Raw genomic sequence first — 19,040 nt, forward strand, 5'->3', positions numbered from 1 at the left:
CTAATTTAGAAATAATTCTAAAAATAATCACAAAACACTAAAAACGAAAGAATCAATGATCAGTCTTTTGATATGAGAGAAAGGATGGAATCATGATTAGAAATGACATTATAAGAAAGTCAAGAATTTATAATATATCTAATTTATTAAGAAGATACCGTACAATTGTCGACAAAGACAAAAAGCTAGAGTATTGGCTGTTGAAAAAGAAAGGGTGCTGGAGGCAGCTGTCCCTTTCTGATCCCAAAATTTCATTATCGGTTCTGCTTTATTTCCACAACCTCTAGATAAAATAAATAAATAGCAAATGACCATCAAAGAGTCAGTCCTTGATGCTGCATTTTCGACAAAGCTTGCTTAATCTCACTTTTGTCATTTGTACGAAACTATGATTAGCTTCAACGAATTATGCTTTCTAAAAGTTATTAGGATACCGAGACCGTTCTCTAGTGGACATTAAATGTTCGTGTGTGTCTGACGCTGTGGCGATGTTGTTTCATGTAAGAATACAATCCACAATTCTAACATAGGAGTGTGCTTAGTTTGAGAACTGCTGTGAAAGCAATGCTCTAGAGATATAGTGGAACAACACGCATAGTATCAACCTCCTGCGTCTCAGTTCAGATGAATGTAATGCCACTTATCAACTGAAATCAAACAGCAACGAACGAGGTTTTCAGGTTTTATGTCATTAGGTCATAAATCTGTGGAAAATACAGCATGCAATAATACATTTCTTCATCATCAAGAAACAATTCAATAACCTCGGAACACACGCAGTAATTATGCAGATGTTCTATAATTTGTTTTTCAAATCGTCAGCTGATAGGTAATAGTATTTATGCGCTGTAATGAAATATAAAAATTTGAAGGGGTTATTTTGATAATATAGCAGATTCTCAGGTAGTCACTAAACTAAAAATCATCCTTAAAAAATAGTCCTGGTTTTCAGGTATTTCAGGTACTATAAATGACATAAATTTCAATCCCTCATTACATAAGTGAAAAAAGAAACTTCTTTGAATACCATAGAACATGACTCCTTTAATAATACAATTTTGCCATGAGAGAATTTGAACCCAATTTTTGCATTTAGTTGGATACTTTGAAAATGAGGAGAGCAACTTACCAGAATTATCAATAGGCGGTGCTTCTCCAGCTTCAGGGGCATTTTTCAGTATTTCTTCCACGCTACTCACAGTAGATTTGAAAGGGCTGCCCTCCACACTCACATTGGTGCTGCAGTATTTTGGATTGATTTCAATCAGAAAGTTTGGATCAATGAAAATTGACCTATGACAACTCACCATGCGATACCACCAGCAGGTGCTTCCTGTTTGATCAGGCTTTGCCAATGTTGATGAACGTCTTCAATGATATGGAGAGCAAAGTCTCTAGGTTTTGCCTCACCATTGAAAGCAAATTGATTTTCTGGTTTTCCATCAGGAATTTTATAGATCTTGAACCATTCAATAGTTGCCTTGAGTAACCCAGGAAAATGTTGTTCGATATCATTAACATCTACAAATATACAAATTCCGACAATCATTACGAATTACAACACTGATAAACAAATGTCAGCAATGGAAACAACTAAGCAAAGAATAAACATAAAATACCATTTATTTGATCAGCCAGCGGATCGTTCACATCAATGGTTAAAATTTTCCAATCAGTTTCACCTGTCAAAAAATCTCTTTATTCATTGTACTCTAAGCATGCGGAATATTTAGTTTTATCCGAATATAATTCAGCTTTTGGAAATCCTAATGCCCGTATATATCAGTATCAAAATTGAATACCTTCATCAATTAGCGCAACGGTACCAAGAACTTTGACCTTCAAAATTTCACCGCGCTTAGCTACCTAGAAAAGTGATAGTCATCTAATAAAATACTTGATTGTACATACTCTCAAGATAAGTGAAAGCAATATTCACATAAAATGGATTATGCAATCAATGAGCCGAATAGACTGGATGTTTTTGTACCCAACAATGCTTTAAATTTCGTCAGGATTATCATGTAACTCAGGTAACAGGCTAAGAATTACTCTTACTCTTTGTCCAATTTCGAGGACATCAATAGGATCGTTGTCACCCTTACAGCCCGTAGCTTCGTCCAATACCTCAGGATTCTCCCACGTCTACAATTAAGTTACAATGCGTAAATTTTTGCATTGATGAATAAAATGTAATACACATACAATGAGAATCATGAATCAGTGCAAATTTGGTATATAATTGGGAAATTTTACTCTATATTAACTTGAGGCGGTAGGTAATATCTAATCAATCACAGCCTTGAACCGTGATCTAGGCCTATAATCGTTTGTAGGTGATATTATCTTATGACTGGCTAGATAAGAGTCATAAAGATTGCAATATTCAATGAACAGTAGGGTCGGAATAATTGACCTTCTCATCAACTCAGCAGTATTAGAGACAAGCATGAAATGATTTCATATTTTCCTAATTATCTAATGATGTACATTAGAGAACCAAAGCATGGAAGTGAACGTGGGCTGCTAATTGAAACTGCACCTGTGGGATGGCTCCATAGTTCCATATATAACCATGATGAGGGAAACAGTTGGCCACGAATCTCAGCTTTCCCTTCTTGACATCCTGCTTAATTGGGTTCAGCGTTTCTTTCAGACTGATCTCCATCTTTGCATTGGTCCACCGAGGTACTTCTACCACCATATTGAACACCTTCCGTGCCTCATCCGCATACAGCGGAATGTCATGCATTGGCGAAATTGGACCCTGATCATTTTCTGAATAAACGCAAGATAACATATAATTTAATGTTGAGACAGATGAAAGGTTTTCACATTTGGCAACACCATCAGCAACTTCCATGTGATGGTAAACAAGTCACAGGACATTCAAACCCATGTTTTTCAAAATGATGAAGGAAAAAAAATGTCTACTCATAGTGGTACTTATGTGCGATTACATTGTTTGAGAAAATAATTAATGAATTAAATTTCATGGTGAAGTCACTGTGACAAGCATTTCTTCTTGTTTCTGGGCTGAGCAGTCAATTGACTAGTTGAGAATACTAGAGCAATGGAAAATGCGATGAAGTTTGTAAAGAATTTAGAGGTCAAGAACATTTTTAACAACACATATGGAATCGTAGAAATTCGTATAAATTAGCATGTGTAGAAGACGGAAGTGTAGTATAGTTGCCACTTTCCATTTACATAATTAGCTTCTCAAAGCTTTCAGATCTATAATTAACTTGCTGTACGGCGAATATAGACTGAAAATACCAATGTCTTTCGTGTTGACATACCTCTCGTAGAACCAAGCACCTAATAACGTCACAAATGCAATGAAATTCATGAAAAAAAGTTGTACAGTACACGATTCAAATGATGGTCACGTGACCCGCAAATTGAAATTCGCAGCATTTACAGAATGGACCATATTTTTGGTGACTACGTTACAACGGAATTGATATTTTCATTTTCTGATTCAAATCAGTGGTATAAATAAAATCGGTAAAGTACATTCGGTGGATAAATGCAAGGTAGATAATCGTCTTGGAAGTGACCCCGAGGGATCAGGGACTTGTAACGCAGTCAATAGGTCAGGCAGTACAAGAAAGAGGGGAAAACGTTGCGGATGTGATAACAGGGTAAGTGACTCTTCACAAAAAATACTCACTGAAGTATATCCTGTAATTGGTCGTATTCGGTGTACCCTTCTCTACCGCAGTGTAAGACATATTTCTATCAAAAGCGCGCTTAACGTGAACACTAATCAGTTTACTACAACGTCCGGCACTAACCAAACTCATCGGAATCGAGAGTCCTTTTAAAGCTGTCGAGCGCAACACGTGCAACGCAACCAACGCCATGCTGGCATCTGGCGGTCATCAAGCAAACAGATAATATTCGACTAAAATGTGGTGTCAGTCGATTTTCGCGTTTAGATAACATACAAGAGGATTTCATTTCGCACGCCTCTGTCATGATTGTTTATCTTCGGTAGAGATACAGCAAGATCCATCTATTTACTTGATTTTCTTGCTCATTTTGAAAGAAATTTTAGGCAGTCTCTTTGTCTTGACGCTGAATGTCATACCAAGTATTGTAACAGAGATATCAACACTCAAGCTGCTCGCTACCATACCAGTAAGAATTTGCAATTTCTTCCTATTGTATTATCATTGCCAATTACAACATCGGTATTTTGGTCTACTGCTGAGAGTGAAAAATAACAAGACTATTTCGAAATCATCAGCCTTAGTACCATCTGACTGCCAAATCTTATCATTCTGAAGATAAATGATAAAGCTTTGTTTATCATGTGTTATCTAGATTTACAGCTTCATTAAGTATCCACTAACATGATCTATCTAATGAAATCGTGAACATAGGTTTCATAGAATTAATGTAATGAGTACTGTATTGTACAAAAATGTAATTTATTCAAATTAATTGATAATTAAAGTGGCAGTACATTCTACTTCTCAGGACAATTGTCCTGTGATTATTTCTGTGAAAAAACGACCATCACCTTTAAGTTAGATAGATCATTAAAAATAAGAAGAGCCAATACCAATATTCAGTTCAATATTCTAAATACCATTACTAAAGAAACTGAAAGATCGACGAATTTTTAACAAAGTTAACATATTGTAAAATATTATATCATGACAGTTAACAGGACTGTAGAAAATGAAAAAATGGGTAAACATGATAAAACGATGATGAGAATGAAGAGATATCAGATAGGATATATGTGCGATGTACTTGATTACATAGTCTCTAGTTCGGGTGGAATGTAGATTTTTTTTTCAACAGCAAACTTTTTCAAAGCATTATATTTGGCATGCCAAGATTCCACTTCTTCTCTCATTCTGTCATTATCATCTTGCATTGCTTCCATATCTCTATATTCTTGACTTTTCTCTGTTTCAAGTTCATCTTTTTGCTCAATACGTTTAATACGACAACTAGCTGCATAGCCGCGATTTTTCAAAGTTCTTCTGCGTTGTTTCATACGAACAATCTCTTCTCTCGTTAATCCTCTGAGCTTCAGCTGTCGGTTCAAGTCCCGAACTGATATTGTGACCAGTTCATCATCGCTAATGTCCAGACAGGGTCCAGGAGAAAGCGGCTCCTGTATTAGATTGATACATGGTTTATTCGAACCTAGCAATCTATCGAACGTTATGCATGTGAATCGATGTTTTTGCGTGTTGAAAAGACAGAAAAAAATGTGTGATATCACACAACCATGGTAGTATCTAAAAGAAATCAAATGGGGACCCAGAACAATTATATTAATGCAAAACGAATACATGTTTCAATGAATTAATCAAATTCCATCCTACATATATCAGAGTACATGTTGCATCGCTAAAATCATTGGATATCATGCAAACAATAGCACATGAAAAATCGTAGATAATTACGATAATATTTAGATGTCGTACAGAAATTTATTATCCGATAAATGTCAACCAAAATAGGTTAGGTTGACAAAGGTGTATCATAAACAGTCCCTCGAAGTATCAGCAGAATATCGAAAATGGAAGCCTACACGAAGATCCATGTTTTTGTGTCGGTGAAAAAACTCACCATTTTGTTCACGTTTTTCCCTTCCAGAGGCATATTTCAGCGTCTTTTAGGTCCACACCGACTCCACGGTCTACGGTAATTATTTCTCTGCGTTTTATGCCGTTCCAAATAATATGCTTCGTCATTGTAGAGGCACTAACCTAGGTTTCGCTTGACTAGCCTCGGAGGCTTTAACTATCTCTTCCACAAACATCGACCGTGGTCGGGCAGGCCATCGCGCCGACTAGCTGCACAGATTACACGGCGCGTGCGTCAGTTGGGGAGGCAAATTTTAAATTTCTCATTTGAAAATCTGCAAGTTTTCAAATTCCGGAGAAATTTTTTCAGCTGAAAATGAGAGCCAATTAAATTTTTGTCATGTTTATGGTACTATAATAATTTCTATTTTCCGTCTATGCGGTGGCACGCAGGATCCAAAGAAAAACGAAAGTTATTGCGTGAAGAAATTTTTAATTTATTCACATGAATATGCTTATCGCACCTGCCAAGATTGCCAGTTTAATACATGTGGTACATAGGTTCAGTCGATTTACAAAAATAATCCTAGCTTATATTATGATAAGTATCGTTAAACGCTAGTATAATGATAAAGTCGTTATAATTTAATACTCAACGTATAATTCTCAATTTTATTCGTCGGTATACCGAAACAACGCTTCGATTTTATATTCGCTATTTATTCATGAGTCGCTACCGATTCTCCATCATCATTATCATAATTATTATTATCATTATCATTACTATCATCAACATTATTAATCTTATTATTTTTTCTCGTTTCAAATTAAAGTTTAATCTCTACCAGCGTGTGAAATGTTTTCTAAATTTCTATCAGGTGAATAGATAAATTCATAAACATTAATTCAAGTCAATATATAAATACTTGATAAATAGTTAATCGAACGTACGAATATACCTATAATAAGTGCGTTTGATAGCGGAAATGCAGACATTGATTATCATCTCATATTCAGTGCTCATGCTGCGATCCTCTGCACTTATATGTGGAATAAAATTCTACAATCAGCGACTCCAATAAATATAGCAGGCACGATTCGATTCGAAGCTGCAGCTGAAAGTAAAACAGATTCAGAAGGGCTACGTACTAATTCTACATAAATAGTTCGATATCTCGTTAAAGTTGATAACTTTTCCCTGAAGATCTGTAAGACCTTCCCAACCACCGATTGGTATTATTCAAACTTGCATTCTTGATTTTTGCTAGCGCAATGACGTATTTTCAATGCCACCATAGCTCAAAAATGCAAAGAGGAAAAATACCGTTTTGTTTTACTGAGTCTTTTCGTAAAAAATAAGCCTAACGATCTGACTGAAACTCGTACTCCGATCGAAAAAAAAAATTTCAGTTCACGATCATGCATTTGCCATGGAGATTACTCGGCCCTAGACTACAACCCCATCCTTAATTTTCGTTATCCTTCGCGGGATCAGGGATTTCGGTAACCGTTGACGCGGATTCGCTTTCCACTGGGAATTCGTAGATCGGTTTAAATCCCCCGAAAAGTTGAGGTTTGAAGTTTTCTATATCAAATTCGCTTTGTTCAGTTTGCGTTTCTTGCTCCTGATCCTTTGAATCGTCTGAACGGTCGTTGGCTGTGTCAGGTTTGGCTACGACGTTCCAACCGTTGCTGGAAGGAGTTTCCGCACTCACACTGGCCATAAAAGGGGCCATGAAATTTTGCGGCGAAGGTGCAGAACTCGATGAACTCGACGGCTGCTGCGATGGTAGTACGGGATTTTGATCATTTTTATCCTGTTTCGGCTGACTTGGCATTATTTCAATCAACTCGGACGGTCTGATTCCTAGTTTCGGATATTCCGGGGTGTCGTCGGTCGGAGTATAAGCGTACGCGATCGGCGTAACGGTCGTCAGTGGCATGGTTTTCAATGTGACGGATATCGGAGCCCTGTTATACACCGAAGATTCGCTGTCCGACGAGCTTGGCTTTGAAATTATTCGCGAATCCGATTCTCCGAGGGGCCAAGGGCTTTCGGATTTCGACGGCTTAGCAGCCAGAGCTGGAGTCTCAGTTTTCCTCATTGGGAACGGCATATAGTCCTGCAGATACGGTATAAGATTGATACTCGTGTCATCGTGTTTCGTTGCATCTTCATCTTCGTTATCCTCTTGCACTTCATCGTCTCGTTCTTCGTCGATTTTATCGCTAGGTACGAGCAATGGTTTTTCACGCGTTATCAACAACGAGGGATCGGGCCTTTCCAGAGGATAGGGAAAATCGGATTTTATCGGCGTATTGGAATAGGGTCTACTTTGAGGTCGCAGTAGGGGTCTGTCTCTCAAAAGAGGCAGAACTACTTCACCATTTTCTTCGTCATCTTCCACGGATGATAGGGTATCGGGGGGTAAGGGACGATGCGGTCCTCTGGTACCAACGACAACGCTTTCGTCGTCGTTTTGAACATCGTCCTTGATGTTGACGGCGGAATTCACAGGATACACCACATAGACCGGTCGCTTTTCTTCTTTGTTGTCGACTACGTCGACGGAACCATCCGCACCGTCGTCGAGAACATCGTCGTCTTTACTGAATTTCACTCTGAACGGTGGTGGTAAATTCGGCTTGATCACACTTTCATCGAGTCCTCCTTGTTGTTGTATCATCTGCAGAGTGGCGACTTGAGGGACCTCCCTGTAGTCTGCACTGGACCGTCTGTTTAGCAAGGGTCGCGACGGTATCTGCGGCGGTTCGGCGGAGAACTTTTCAAACCCCGAAGCCTCGTCTGACTCCGTTTCGTCGTTGCGCCTTAATTTTTGTTCCGAAAACCGGTCGCCCTCCGCGCCAGGAAAGCCTTGGTATCTTTCGCTCGGCGATCCTGGGGGTATGCGAAATCGTTTGTGAGGTGGCCCCGAGTCCTGATATCGCTCCTTGTCGGGGGAAACGTTGAAAAATTGTTGACCCTCGTTCCCCGGGCCGCGAAATCGCTGATTTTCGGTACTCGGAGGACCATGCAGATGAGACCCTTGATATTTCGCGGCATCTTTTCCTACGGATTCGCGAAATCCTGAATCACCCTCGGAAACTAATCTCAAAGCGTGCGGCGGTGGTGGTGGTGGAGGACTCAATCTCTGTAAATAAGGCGGTGGAGGTCTTCTGCCCAGCATCGGTTGCCTCCCAGGACCATAGGGAGCAGGTATCGTGCCGATTAATTCGGAACCGTGATGTCCGTGGGACGATTTCGCGTTGGGCCTGAATTGCGGTAAAATATTGGGCAATTTCGAGTCGAGCGGAGGCCTCTTGAAACTGCCATCGTTGGGCCCGGGTTTCGAATGAGGCGGAAGCCTGGGCGGTCTGAGATAATCCGGCCTCGGTGGATAATTGTACGGTCTCGGACGTCCGTCGAAAGGTCTCGGGGGATACGGTCCCGACGGTCTTTCCAACGGTCTGTCGATCGGCTTGTCGGGCGGCGTCAAATTTTCCGACAGTTTTGGCAAATTCTCTTCGTGTTCCTGGGGACGGACGAGTGGCGGCGTACCCTTGATCGTCGGCGAAAATTCTTGTACGGATCCGTCAGCTTCGTTGATGACTATCACGTGTTCTTCAACCGGTCTGTCTTGATTACTGTTGCCCGGAAAAACGACGTATCCGCTCTGCGCGTGTTGATGGGAATTCTCGTTATGATTACCGATCGCAGCGTTGTTAACGTCTTCGTTTTGCGTTCTGTCGATGTTGGACGACACCTCCAAAGACGGCCTCGTCCCAAGATTCAAGGAGGCTTCTACCGCGACGTTTTTGACGTTTCCGGCATCACTTTGGAAGGGTCTCAGACCCGCGCTACCGCTGTGATTGGGCCCAGTCAGGGACGTTCTAACTCCCAAATTCAGTGAATTTTCCGAGGGACCGCTCTGCGTGTGAGCGACGTTCAATCTCACCGGGATGGCGGACCCGGTTAAAGTCGAGGACGGATTGTTGGGATGCGTTTCTTGGTAGGGTCCGGGTGATACATTGGCAAAAGATGGTGGCGAACTCGGACTCGGCGGCTCGACTCCGTTGATTTTCGGAGGATACGGTCTGTTCTGAGAGTTAAAATTGAACGTGTGCTGTTCAACGTTATTGACGAGACTCGGTTTCGACTGTCCCGTACCCGTGACAAATATCGGCTTAGGATTGACCGCGACAGAAGCTAAAGCGACCGGTACACTCGATACTGGTTTCTTGGGCACAACGATCGTCTGAGTGGGACGTTGTTCACCGTTCTGTATGTTGTATATGGGCTGGAAGGATCCCTCGGTCTTCGAGCCGTACGGACTTTCTCTGATAGCACTGCCCACAAAGTGACCGCCGTCCACGTTTTGTTGATTACCGAGTACGAATGAAACCGTGTCTTGCCCAGGTGGTATTATCACGCTGCTGGTACTTTCGACCTGTTGCATTCCATTGGGATTTACGTTCAGAGGTCTTATCGCATTATGTCTGTTCCCGTTGTCGTACGGTCTCGAACCTACGTCCATAGAAAGATCAGGATTCACGTTATTCAAAATCGGATGCTCGAAGAATCTAACAGGATTGTTACCAGACTCAGGTTTTCTATAGTTAGTCTTATCGCCTGTGGTTTCCAACGGATTTTGCATCAAAGGATTACCGGAGTAGGATTGAAACGGTTTTTCCGGATGATTATCGCCCAGTGGCAACGAAGTGGGCGGTGGACCGGTGGACGAGGTGTGAAAATGATCAATGTTTGGCTGCTTGGCAAAATTCGTCGACGAGTTATTCGCTCCTTCTTTTCGCAGAGGTTGTTCTTTGACTTTTCCTTGTTCAGGAGACGACTGGTTTTCCATTTCGGCGGAGGTCGACGTCACGGAGATCGTTCGCGAAGTCGTACTCGGGGTCACGGTGGAGGTCGGATAAGACGCCGGTGTTTTTTCGTTATGCTCGTCAAAACTGCCCTCTTCGAAGCTGTCGTATTCGTAGCCATCGTCGTACTCCTCCGAAATTATCGGCCTTCCGTGTGAATTCTGGGATACCGGAAAATTGGAACTCACAGGTTTCTTGCCGTAACCGATATCCGGCATTGGTTTGAACGATTCGAAGCCCTCGTCGTAAATTCCTGCGGAACCGTCATCCTGAGATCTGTCCGTTGTGAATGAAGGTTTTATCGAGGAGTAAGCAGTCGATGACTTCGGCGAATAAGTTGTCGGCTTCCACGTGGCGGTCGTCGTTTTTTGTGTGCTCGGTACCGTTGTACTCGGTCTTTGAGTCGTGGTGGTGGTCGTGGTCGTTGTCGTCGTCGTGGACGTCGTGCTCGACGGAGAGGTGGACCACGTCGGCGTGGGTCGTTGAGTGCTGGGGGAAGCGGTAGTCGTTTTCGGTAGGTAAGTTTTGTGGGTGGTGAAGTACAACGGAGGTCTGATCGTAGTCTCCGGATCGACGTAGGGTCTGTGGTTGTAAGTGTTGTAGCTGTTCAGTCCGCTTTGGACTTTCGTGTTAGCGTACGAGCTCGAGATGAGGGGATACTTCTCCTTACTGTACTTTCCGGAGCTGTAGTGAACCGGAAGATTCAGAAAATCGTGAAAACTCGGAGAGTAAGGATTTATCTCGTTCGGTCGCGTCCCGTCGACGCTGCCGTCCTTTCTGTCTATGTTCTTCTTGTCGTATATGTCGTCGGACTGTACGTCAGTAACGTAGGACTCTTCGTCGTACTCGTCGTACTCGGTGGCGTTCGAATTACCCACGTTGGTATAGTTCAAGCTCTTCAGCGGAGCCTTTTCGAAATCGATTTTCCCAGTTATCGGATCTTTTTCCAAAGAGAATGGTTTGCCCCCGTTGAAGGCGAATAGCCCGGGCATCCTGAACTGAAGTCCCTCGGAAATTAAGGCGGACGCACTGGGTGCGCTCTCCTCGGATGTGGCGTCAAGGTCGAGGCCAAGATCGAGGTCGGTACCTCGTATCCTCGCCATCGACTCTCCATCGCCGGGACGAAGTTTTTCTTTGTCGTCGGCTGGACGACCGTTCGTCGCGGGATCCACAGCGACGGAATAACGAACGAGCGCTACCGCGAGGACCAGTTTCCAAGACACGCTCACTCGGGATGCCATCTCGATTCTGAAAGATAAAATGAAAGTCTTGACGAATTTGAGCAAAAACAACACGACTCTCGAGCGGCGTATAAAAATCATCTGAGAACGGTGTGAAATTCCTATCGCACGACATCGCGTGTACACGGTTATCAGGACGTGTGTATGAGTAACCGATATTTAGATGAAATAACTTTTTACGGTTATTCAACGGTAAATTATCAATATAGTGGGAGGCGGGTTTTCATGCGCACGTACGGAGCCACGCAATGCCGGCACACATCGACCTATACAAGGTCGGCTCCACGTCTTTGGGATGACATTCGCGGATAATGTGGGCCGAAGCGTCCTATATTCGAAATGGTTTAACGGGCACCTGAGCGGCGTCGATTGGTCGGAAATTCGGGGTCAGGAAGCAATAATTGAAACAAGACCCGATCGTAAGTCAAACCGTATGCAGATACGGTCACGTGGAATGTCACGTCCGGTTTAATCACGGCACAATTCAACCTCGGTGCACAGCGAACGACGTAATGATGGGTAGAAATAATCGGAGCTAACGCTACGGGATAATTATTATAGAATTATGGACGACGATTGGGCGATCGAATGCAAGCAGGCTGTACGAGGTACCGTTAGGTCCTCACTTATGTTACGTCATGATTATTCAGTAGGTCACCGTGCCTCCGCAGGCCCGATCATTTCACGTTCAAGTCTTGTGTATGCGGCTACACATTAGTCCTGAAAATAAAAGTACGCGAACCCCGCAGCTCCTCAGAATTCAGAAAGCATCCGTTATCGTAGTCGCTTTATCAAAAATTCTCACCAACACACCTACGAAATGATCATCGAAGACGCGGATGTCGAGCGAATATCGCTGAGTGTGTACAAATCTCACGTTAGTCATGTACGAAGCGAAGGCAAAAAAGAAGACGAGGCTGCCGGAGGTGAAAGGAATTCTGTTATATCCGGTGCATTTCCTGGAACACCAGTGAACTGTTACTTGGACGTGTCCCTTGGGTTCAGCTGATACCCTGCAATACCACTATTGCGAAAGTCTTTTCGTTCCGACTACATCCTGACGAACGTCTTCATCATTTTTTGTACCGAGAAACTTGAAACGACACTTTTGAATAGAATTAGAAAATTTTATCGCGACATATCATCGAGTAATTTCTACCAGCAAATTGATCATTGTCATTCCAGCGTTCAGATCTGCCGATACTTTTCAGGCACAAATGAGAGTCGAGCATCGAATTCCGCGGATCTTATTATCTCGAAATCTTTATTCTAAAATTGATACGGGTTGTAAAAGATGAGAGGCGGTTGTGCAGAGGAGGTCTGAAGATCACTTGACTATAGAGCGCCTTGTATTTCGTCGGTTGGAGTATGTAAATTCGAATTTAAATACAAAATAGTCCGCTTCAAACTCATTAGCTGGGCGGCGAGCCCGGTAAGAAATGTATGCCATCGCGAGACGTTCGAGTTAACCGTTATTTGAAAATAAACGTGCGTAAAAAGTACTACCTCGCTCTAAAGATAGTAAGGAAAAAACTTAATTACTATTATCGAGCCGCGGTCATTGGCCCGTAACGCAATATTACTATACCAGTTTTTGCTACCCGACAACCTCACTATTCAGATCGAATATTAATCTCTACTAATCTCCCTCCTCGATACTGGTAACGAACTCGTAATCCAAGACAGACTCTCGAATACGATCCTCCTTCAATCCGCGTTTCAATCGATGATGATTATGTAGCGAATGATCAGATTTCGTGCCATAAAATTACTAAACTAAAATCGCTACATTTCGTACGAATGACGAATCGATAAATTCGAACGACTCGGAACGAGGTAAAAGTTGTGGAGCAACGTGCACCTCGTGTCCTACAGCTGTGCGCCGCTGTGCACACCTAATCAACGCACTTTGTTCGTCCGCACGCGAGTAAAAGAAACGTCCGCATTCTACCAGGTTTTGTTTGAAGCACACGCAGTCGAGTCCGACCTCCCTACATGGTATTACTATTTCGTTACTTGCGCTTTCGAAGCGTGCCACCGATCGACGTTTGACCAACGAGAGGACGGTGGGAAATTGATGCGATCTTCGCCGGTTCGTTGAACCGATCATTGTCAATCTTGTCGTCGATAGTGTTTTACCGGTGATCGTTCTCGGTCATAAAAATCACAAGGCGAACGGTGGCTCGACGAGACGTACGAATAAAATTTCACGGGTCTCTCATCTGCCGTTGAAACGCGACCGAGTGAATTTTCTCGGAGAAAACGTGCGGGTTACACGGCTCCGAGAGGATATCTTACCAGGTCAACGGGTTGCCCACGGCGCCGACGTCCGCGATGACCGCGAGCCTCGCGAATATTTATACATACATACCCGTATCAAAAAGTTTCCCTCGCGAGGTTTTATTCAATTCTAAAAAATCTCGACGAAGTTTCTATAACGCGTTATTCATCCGGTTCGGGGTGAAAGGTTGCATACTCTCGCGTCAGACGAACGGCGCTCGTTAGTCAACCCGACAGGTTGACTGTTTTACATTTCTGAACAACTGAACCAGAATCAGAGGAGAAAAGATCGTTCGCCAAGCGAAAGCCATCGCTGTTTCACCACATTTTCGACCCCGATTGTGACCGATACGATAAGGCACGTTAAACGTAACAACTTTTCAACGGCAAAACTGACTCGAGTATACGTTACATACCTGGATTGCGATCTTCGCTATACCCGAGCGAAGGCATTGACATCTGTTCTAACTGTTTTCCTGACTATGTCAGAACGTCGGTTCATTTCCAAGCTCCAGCCCCGGAAACTACCGCAAAGAAGTTGAAGGTCGACATCATCGGTCATTTAACTCGCAATCATTTATAAAAAACGCGTGTGCTATGTCGGGATCGTCGTGTTTCATTGGAATTAATTCGCCTTTCTTCGATCATTCCACTTTTCGTAGATATCCTCGTTCGGTATACCTGGCTAAACACACTGCTTTCCACCATCTGCATTTTCATAGCTGGTTTTTTTTTTTTTTTTTACTCGAATGTCACGATCATTTTTTCCCACCTTCCATCCATAATCATATCCGAAACAGACACCCGGATACACTCGGCGTGATATAAGTTGGACAGATTTGGGGATGACGCGAAAAGTGGGGGTAGTTCACCTGACGAATGTGCCAGAGCAAACAAAAAGTCTTACGACCCGAATCCATTTTTAATATCGTTCGTCGGATCTTTCGATACTTTTTGGAGAGCGACTCCGTTGCAAAAGGGGTCAGACACGAAACGGGGAACAACGGTGGGAAGAAGAATGAAAAGAGGAAAACGAGAGACAAGTGTTGCGTCTGAGAATGACAATGGCGAGGAGAGCGTCTCGGTGCGCACGAAGCATTTTCGGAAACCGAATGACCCCGGATCGTAGACTGAATTATCTTTGGCGCGTTTAACGGTGATTTCGCTAATTCAGATCGATTCGAAACGATTCGTTGTGTCCACAATCGAATAGGAAATTCCGCTTCCATTACCGCAGGTGTAACGCGTTCAGAAGTTGTTGCGCGATTTAATTCGATTCAATTGAAGCGATGAACATCCAGGTTACGGCCGACACGCTTCGGTGGTCATTTGTATCGCATCTTTTACGCGGAGGACTGTAAGAGGTTTTCCATACCATATCGCTTTTACAATCCTTCTGGCTTTTGTGCTCTTGTCACACTGCCCTACTGATCGAAATATTTCGGACCGATGACTTCGCGCGATCGTTTGAGTTCCAAACAAATCGTAGACTCCATGCCGACGATCCCATTTCAAAGGCACAGAGAGCCGTTGCAACCGAATCTTCGAAAAAATTCTAACGAGGTACGAACCGGCCTCGAATAAATGGACCCACAGCGTCTCGTTCGTTTTCAACGTTTCACCGGCACTCGTACGTAATAACGGAGGATATCGATCAGGTTCGGCTCGAAGAGGATCGCGAATTTCGCGGGTGCATCTCGAGGAAAAAGAGACCCGATAGATGATAATCGACCGGACGGAGACTGCTGGATAATTCAAGAGTTTTCTCCGAGCTGAAATCGGGTTGATGCTGAAAAAGGAAAAATCAAAATCGCTCGGATAGTCCTGGCCCCTGTTTCGTCAGTTGAAACTAAAAACCTCGGTGTAGAGGAGTCTTGAACTCGCCCGAAATGGGTCACGTCCGATGGAAAGGCGTGTATGATAATTAGGAGGTGGGAAGACGATAGAGATAAACACGAGATGGGATAGAGAAGGAAGAAGAAATAAAAGATAAAAAGAATCCCGACGCGCCGCGGGTCCATCTAGAATGTCGGGGCACATTGGTAGTGGGCCAGGACCTTGAATTTCTCGTTTGACCGGGTGAAGGTGGCTCGGAAGAGGAAGTTGCCCGGAGTGAATTAGGAATTACGTCTTGCGTATACCTCGTTTTGTAGAGCTCGGACCTTTTCATGCCCCGTAGCGTTGAATAATAAATCGTCTACCGTGAGATACGCGCATCTTCATTCGGGTACCGCGATCGATCGGAAGCCAGAGGCACATGTTGCGACCTTGATTCGTCTCACGGTGCGGTTAATGACGACCTTGACATTCGCGATGAACGAACGAACGCCCATAGTTTCAAATGAATAATCGATGCGATCGTGATGATTTTTTCAAAAAGCCTCCTTTTGCAGACGGTAAAAGTATTGAGTAATCGAGGATTCGCGGCGACGTGTTGCGTTTTATAATTGGCTATTGTTTTACTTAAATTATGGAGATCATCAATTAACGGTCTAATTGCGGAGCGAAGAAATTAACGCTAACTGACACGCGTAGAACCACTTCGGTTTCTCTCTGGCTTTATCTAAAACTTTATATAGTCAAATTGAGAGTTACGCGTTCGGGCGGTTACTCAAAGGGCCTTGCAGATTAGAATCAAAAAACCTCAAATTGGGAGGACTTACCTAAGTCCACGAGGTTGCAGTATAATTTTTGCTGAGCGAAGATAACAACCGCCGTCTTCACCCGGAGGACATCCTCGTCGAATGTGGATCGATTGTTTGATTCAATATTATTTTTTTTTTTATCTTTTCTACGTTTTATACCCGATCGCTCTTCACTTCCGGTTGTTCACGCCTAGTACTTTGTATACAGATTCGCTTGATGCGAAAGCAAAAAAGAAACTCCCGAGGATCGTAGTCGTCGCTCCACCGGCGAAGTTGAACGACTGAGTAGGAAGACCGTCGCAGGATTTCTTCTTCTGGTCAAGTGCGGAGGGGATTCCGCTGGTGGAAGGCCCTACCGAAGGACTGAGTGAGTTTATCGGTCCCCCGCTGTCTCCAGAAGTCGACGACAGCCGAGTGTCCGAGTCTTTCGAACCTGCGGATCGTTGTAAGCGGTACCGGCTAGGGAAGGAACGCTCAACGCTTGGGCCTCGAGGGAACGGTACGTGGAACAGTTAGACGATGACCTACATTTGACCGAAGCCACCACGCCGGCCGAATCGTCATCGTCGTCGCCGCTTTTGATCCTGACGCTCACCGATTACGAGCACCGCCCAAGACACTTTGGGGTTGACCAATACCTCCGGTGCATACCTAGGTACGTACGTACGAGGCGACGGATCGATATCACGCTCATCTTCGGTAACCATCCGTGCTGAAAAATAAACGAGCGCAAACGATGTCAGCTTCGTTGCTGCGGACAATATCTGACGAGATTCGATGTCTTATTCCTTTTGACGATGCCGAGAGTCCTCCGACAGCGACGATGGGAAATTTCCGGTAGTTCCGCTTCAACGAAGACCGCAAATGTACCTCAAATCACTCTACGTGAAACGGGGATGGAGTACGACGAATTCTCACTTTCTCAAACCGAAAACATACATATCCTCATTTTTTCGACGAAACGTCGTGACTCAGTCTCACGACTCGTTCGTTGTTCTCTAAAGGTGGGTCTCTTACGACCGGAAGATGAAATAATCACAGTTCGGCTGTACAATGCTCAATATTGAGGACATCCTATTCGACGAATAAGTCGAAACCGAATTTTTCCCTATCCACCAACGACGTGCGCATATCCCTCGGGAAAATTTTTGCGAACAAGTACGAATTTTTGGGTGAACATCGCAAGGTTTAAATTCGGCCCTTACTCGACGTTTCTCATCCGACTTCCGCGTTAAATTTCACTCTGAATATGCGGAATAATGGCACACTGGTTTCACCGATAAATTGAGATTAGTGGTTCGAGTCTTCGGTTTTAATTTCCTTCCTCGTTGTCAGTCGCTGAGGATCGCATCTTGGTGATATAAGTCAGCTGGTAGTCGAGGAGGAGAAGCGGACGCCTGTCCGAGGAGAGTGAAGCGACAGGCCACGAGCGGCGATCTTTCTTCCCGGAATTCAAACAAGATTCCCGTGCACCTGTTTAAGCAAGGATAGGATAGAGCGCCAGGCTACTGCGCCGCGAGATCGACTCTGTGCATCTTGGAAGTCGGATGCCTGCCAGCGTGCGTATAACACAGAGTGGATCACAGCGATCTTCGTATCAAAAATGCTCTTGTCGATCGGCATTAGGAACTTCTGGGTACCAGGCCGCAATTAGCCGTTCGTTCAATGTTCCCTGCATGGGAAAATTTCGTCGGAAACTTCATTGAATTGATAAATAAACGATAATGTATTTCTTTTACGAGTTGCAGGGAGTACCGAGGAATGTTGAATCTACAATTATCCTTGTCTAATTAAAATAATCAACTGCGGAATTATGCGACTCCATACGGCATACTATGATGCATATTACCGCGTTCTCTGTACGTGAAATTGATATAGCAGCCTTTGAAAAATGAGCGACTATCGACGATAAGACATAGTATAATTCCGGTATAATCGTGTATAATTCTACGTGCTCATCATTGTTGCGAAATTATTCGCAATAAAGTGTAGAGCGGTCAAAGATTATGTCAATTATCATTTTTTTTTTTATCGCAACGACAGTTATTCAACGCTAAGTGAAGGTACATAGAATTAGGCAAATTTGTGCCCTGTATATGAAAAAATGTAGCTTCTCTAAAAAATGAAGCCACTTGTTCGCGAGGTGATTTCGAAATGAGTTTTGTCGGACTGTGATAGTTCTATTGCCTATTGCAAGATAGCGCTAGGAAAATCTTTCAGCATCTAATTTTGCCTATTTTCAATCAATTTTTCAGGCAAAAAATGGAAGAGAAATAATAATTTTTGAGAAGTGAGATTAGTTTTTTTATCACGAGGCTGAAAAATTGCACCGTTCGAATCGTTCGTGCGATTGAATTTGCGTGCTTTTTTATCGCACGATCAGGAATTCAAATACTGTAGTTCTCCTATTGGGTCTTTGGCTCGATCTCTGTAGACCGAAT

The 19,040-nt window shown here is 43.4% G+C and overlaps 3 protein-coding genes across 5 annotated transcripts; all 3 read right to left on the bottom strand.

The window, feature by feature from the left end:
• Nucleotides 1–126: 126 nt before the first annotated feature.
• Nucleotides 127–4,280, bottom strand: LOC105693556 (inorganic pyrophosphatase). Of its 2 annotated transcripts, XM_048656836.1 has the most exons (9): nt 3,677–4,280; nt 2,543–2,778; nt 2,059–2,145; nt 1,803–1,866; nt 1,620–1,682; nt 1,308–1,521; nt 1,130–1,239; nt 765–846; nt 127–647 (listed from the first exon to the last, which is right to left on the bottom strand). In XM_048656836.1, exons 1-8 carry the CDS (start codon nt 3,867–3,869, stop codon nt 797–799), a joined length of 1,017 nt encoding a protein of 338 aa, XP_048512793.1. In that variant the 5' UTR covers nt 3,870–4,280; the 3' UTR covers nt 127–647; nt 765–796. The 2 variants fall into 2 exon arrangements, with proteins under 2 accessions (XP_048512793.1, XP_012269002.1); XM_012413579.3 differs by lacking the exon at nt 765–846 and having other exon boundaries at nt 3,677–4,272.
• A 140-nt stretch (nt 4,281–4,420) lies between these two features.
• On the bottom strand, nt 4,421–5,770 carry LOC105693558 (transcription factor MafK-like). Its single transcript, XM_012413583.3, has 2 exons — nt 5,599–5,770; nt 4,421–5,137 (listed from the first exon to the last, which is right to left on the bottom strand). Exons 1-2 carry the CDS (start codon nt 5,629–5,631, stop codon nt 4,772–4,774), a joined length of 399 nt encoding a protein of 132 aa, XP_012269006.1. The 5' UTR covers nt 5,632–5,770; the 3' UTR covers nt 4,421–4,771.
• Nucleotides 5,771–6,896: 1,126 nt separating this feature from the next.
• LOC105693535 lies at nt 6,897–17,254 on the bottom strand. Of its 2 annotated transcripts, none has more exons than XM_048656825.1 (2): nt 16,618–17,254; nt 6,897–11,681 (listed from the first exon to the last, which is right to left on the bottom strand). In XM_048656825.1, the coding sequence occupies exon 2, from the start codon at nt 11,672–11,674 to the stop codon at nt 7,022–7,024; it is 4,653 nt and encodes a 1,550-aa protein (XP_048512782.1). In that variant the 5' UTR covers nt 11,675–11,681; nt 16,618–17,254; the 3' UTR covers nt 6,897–7,021. The 2 variants fall into 2 exon arrangements, with proteins under 2 accessions (XP_048512782.1, XP_048512783.1); XM_048656826.1 differs by lacking the exon at nt 16,618–17,254 and adding an exon at nt 11,912–12,484.
• Nucleotides 17,255–19,040: the final 1,786 nt, after the last annotated feature.

The sequence above is a fragment of the Athalia rosae genome, chromosome 6 (genome assembly GCF_917208135.1).
Source record: "Athalia rosae chromosome 6, iyAthRosa1.1, whole genome shotgun sequence".
NCBI classification, from domain to species: domain Eukaryota; kingdom Metazoa; phylum Arthropoda; class Insecta; order Hymenoptera; family Athaliidae; genus Athalia; species Athalia rosae.

Bases quoted from the DNA above. Each gene is read 5' to 3' on its own strand.
- LOC105693535 (XM_048656825.1), bottom strand. From the start codon at position 11,674: ATGGCATCCCGAGTGAGCGTGTCTTGGAAACTGGTCCTCGCGGTAGCG.
- LOC105693558 (XM_012413583.3), bottom strand. From the start codon at position 5,631: ATGCCTCTGGAAGGGAAAAACGTGAACAAAATG. The intron at 5,138-5,598 runs GTGAGTTTTTTC...AATCTAATACAG, and splicing joins GGAAAAACGTGAACAAAATG to GAGCCGCTTTCTCCTGGACC.
- LOC105693556 (XM_048656836.1), bottom strand. From the start codon at position 3,869: ATGGCGTTGGTTGCGTTGCACGTGTTGCGCTCGACAGCTTTAAAAGGA. The intron at 2,779-3,676 runs GTGAGTATTTTT...GCGTTTATTCAG, and splicing joins CAATTACAGGATATACTTCA to AAAATGATCAGGGTCCAATT. The intron at 847-1,129 runs GTAAGTTGCTCT...ATTTCATTACAG, and splicing joins ACCGCCTATTGATAATTCTG to CGCATAAATACTATTACCTA.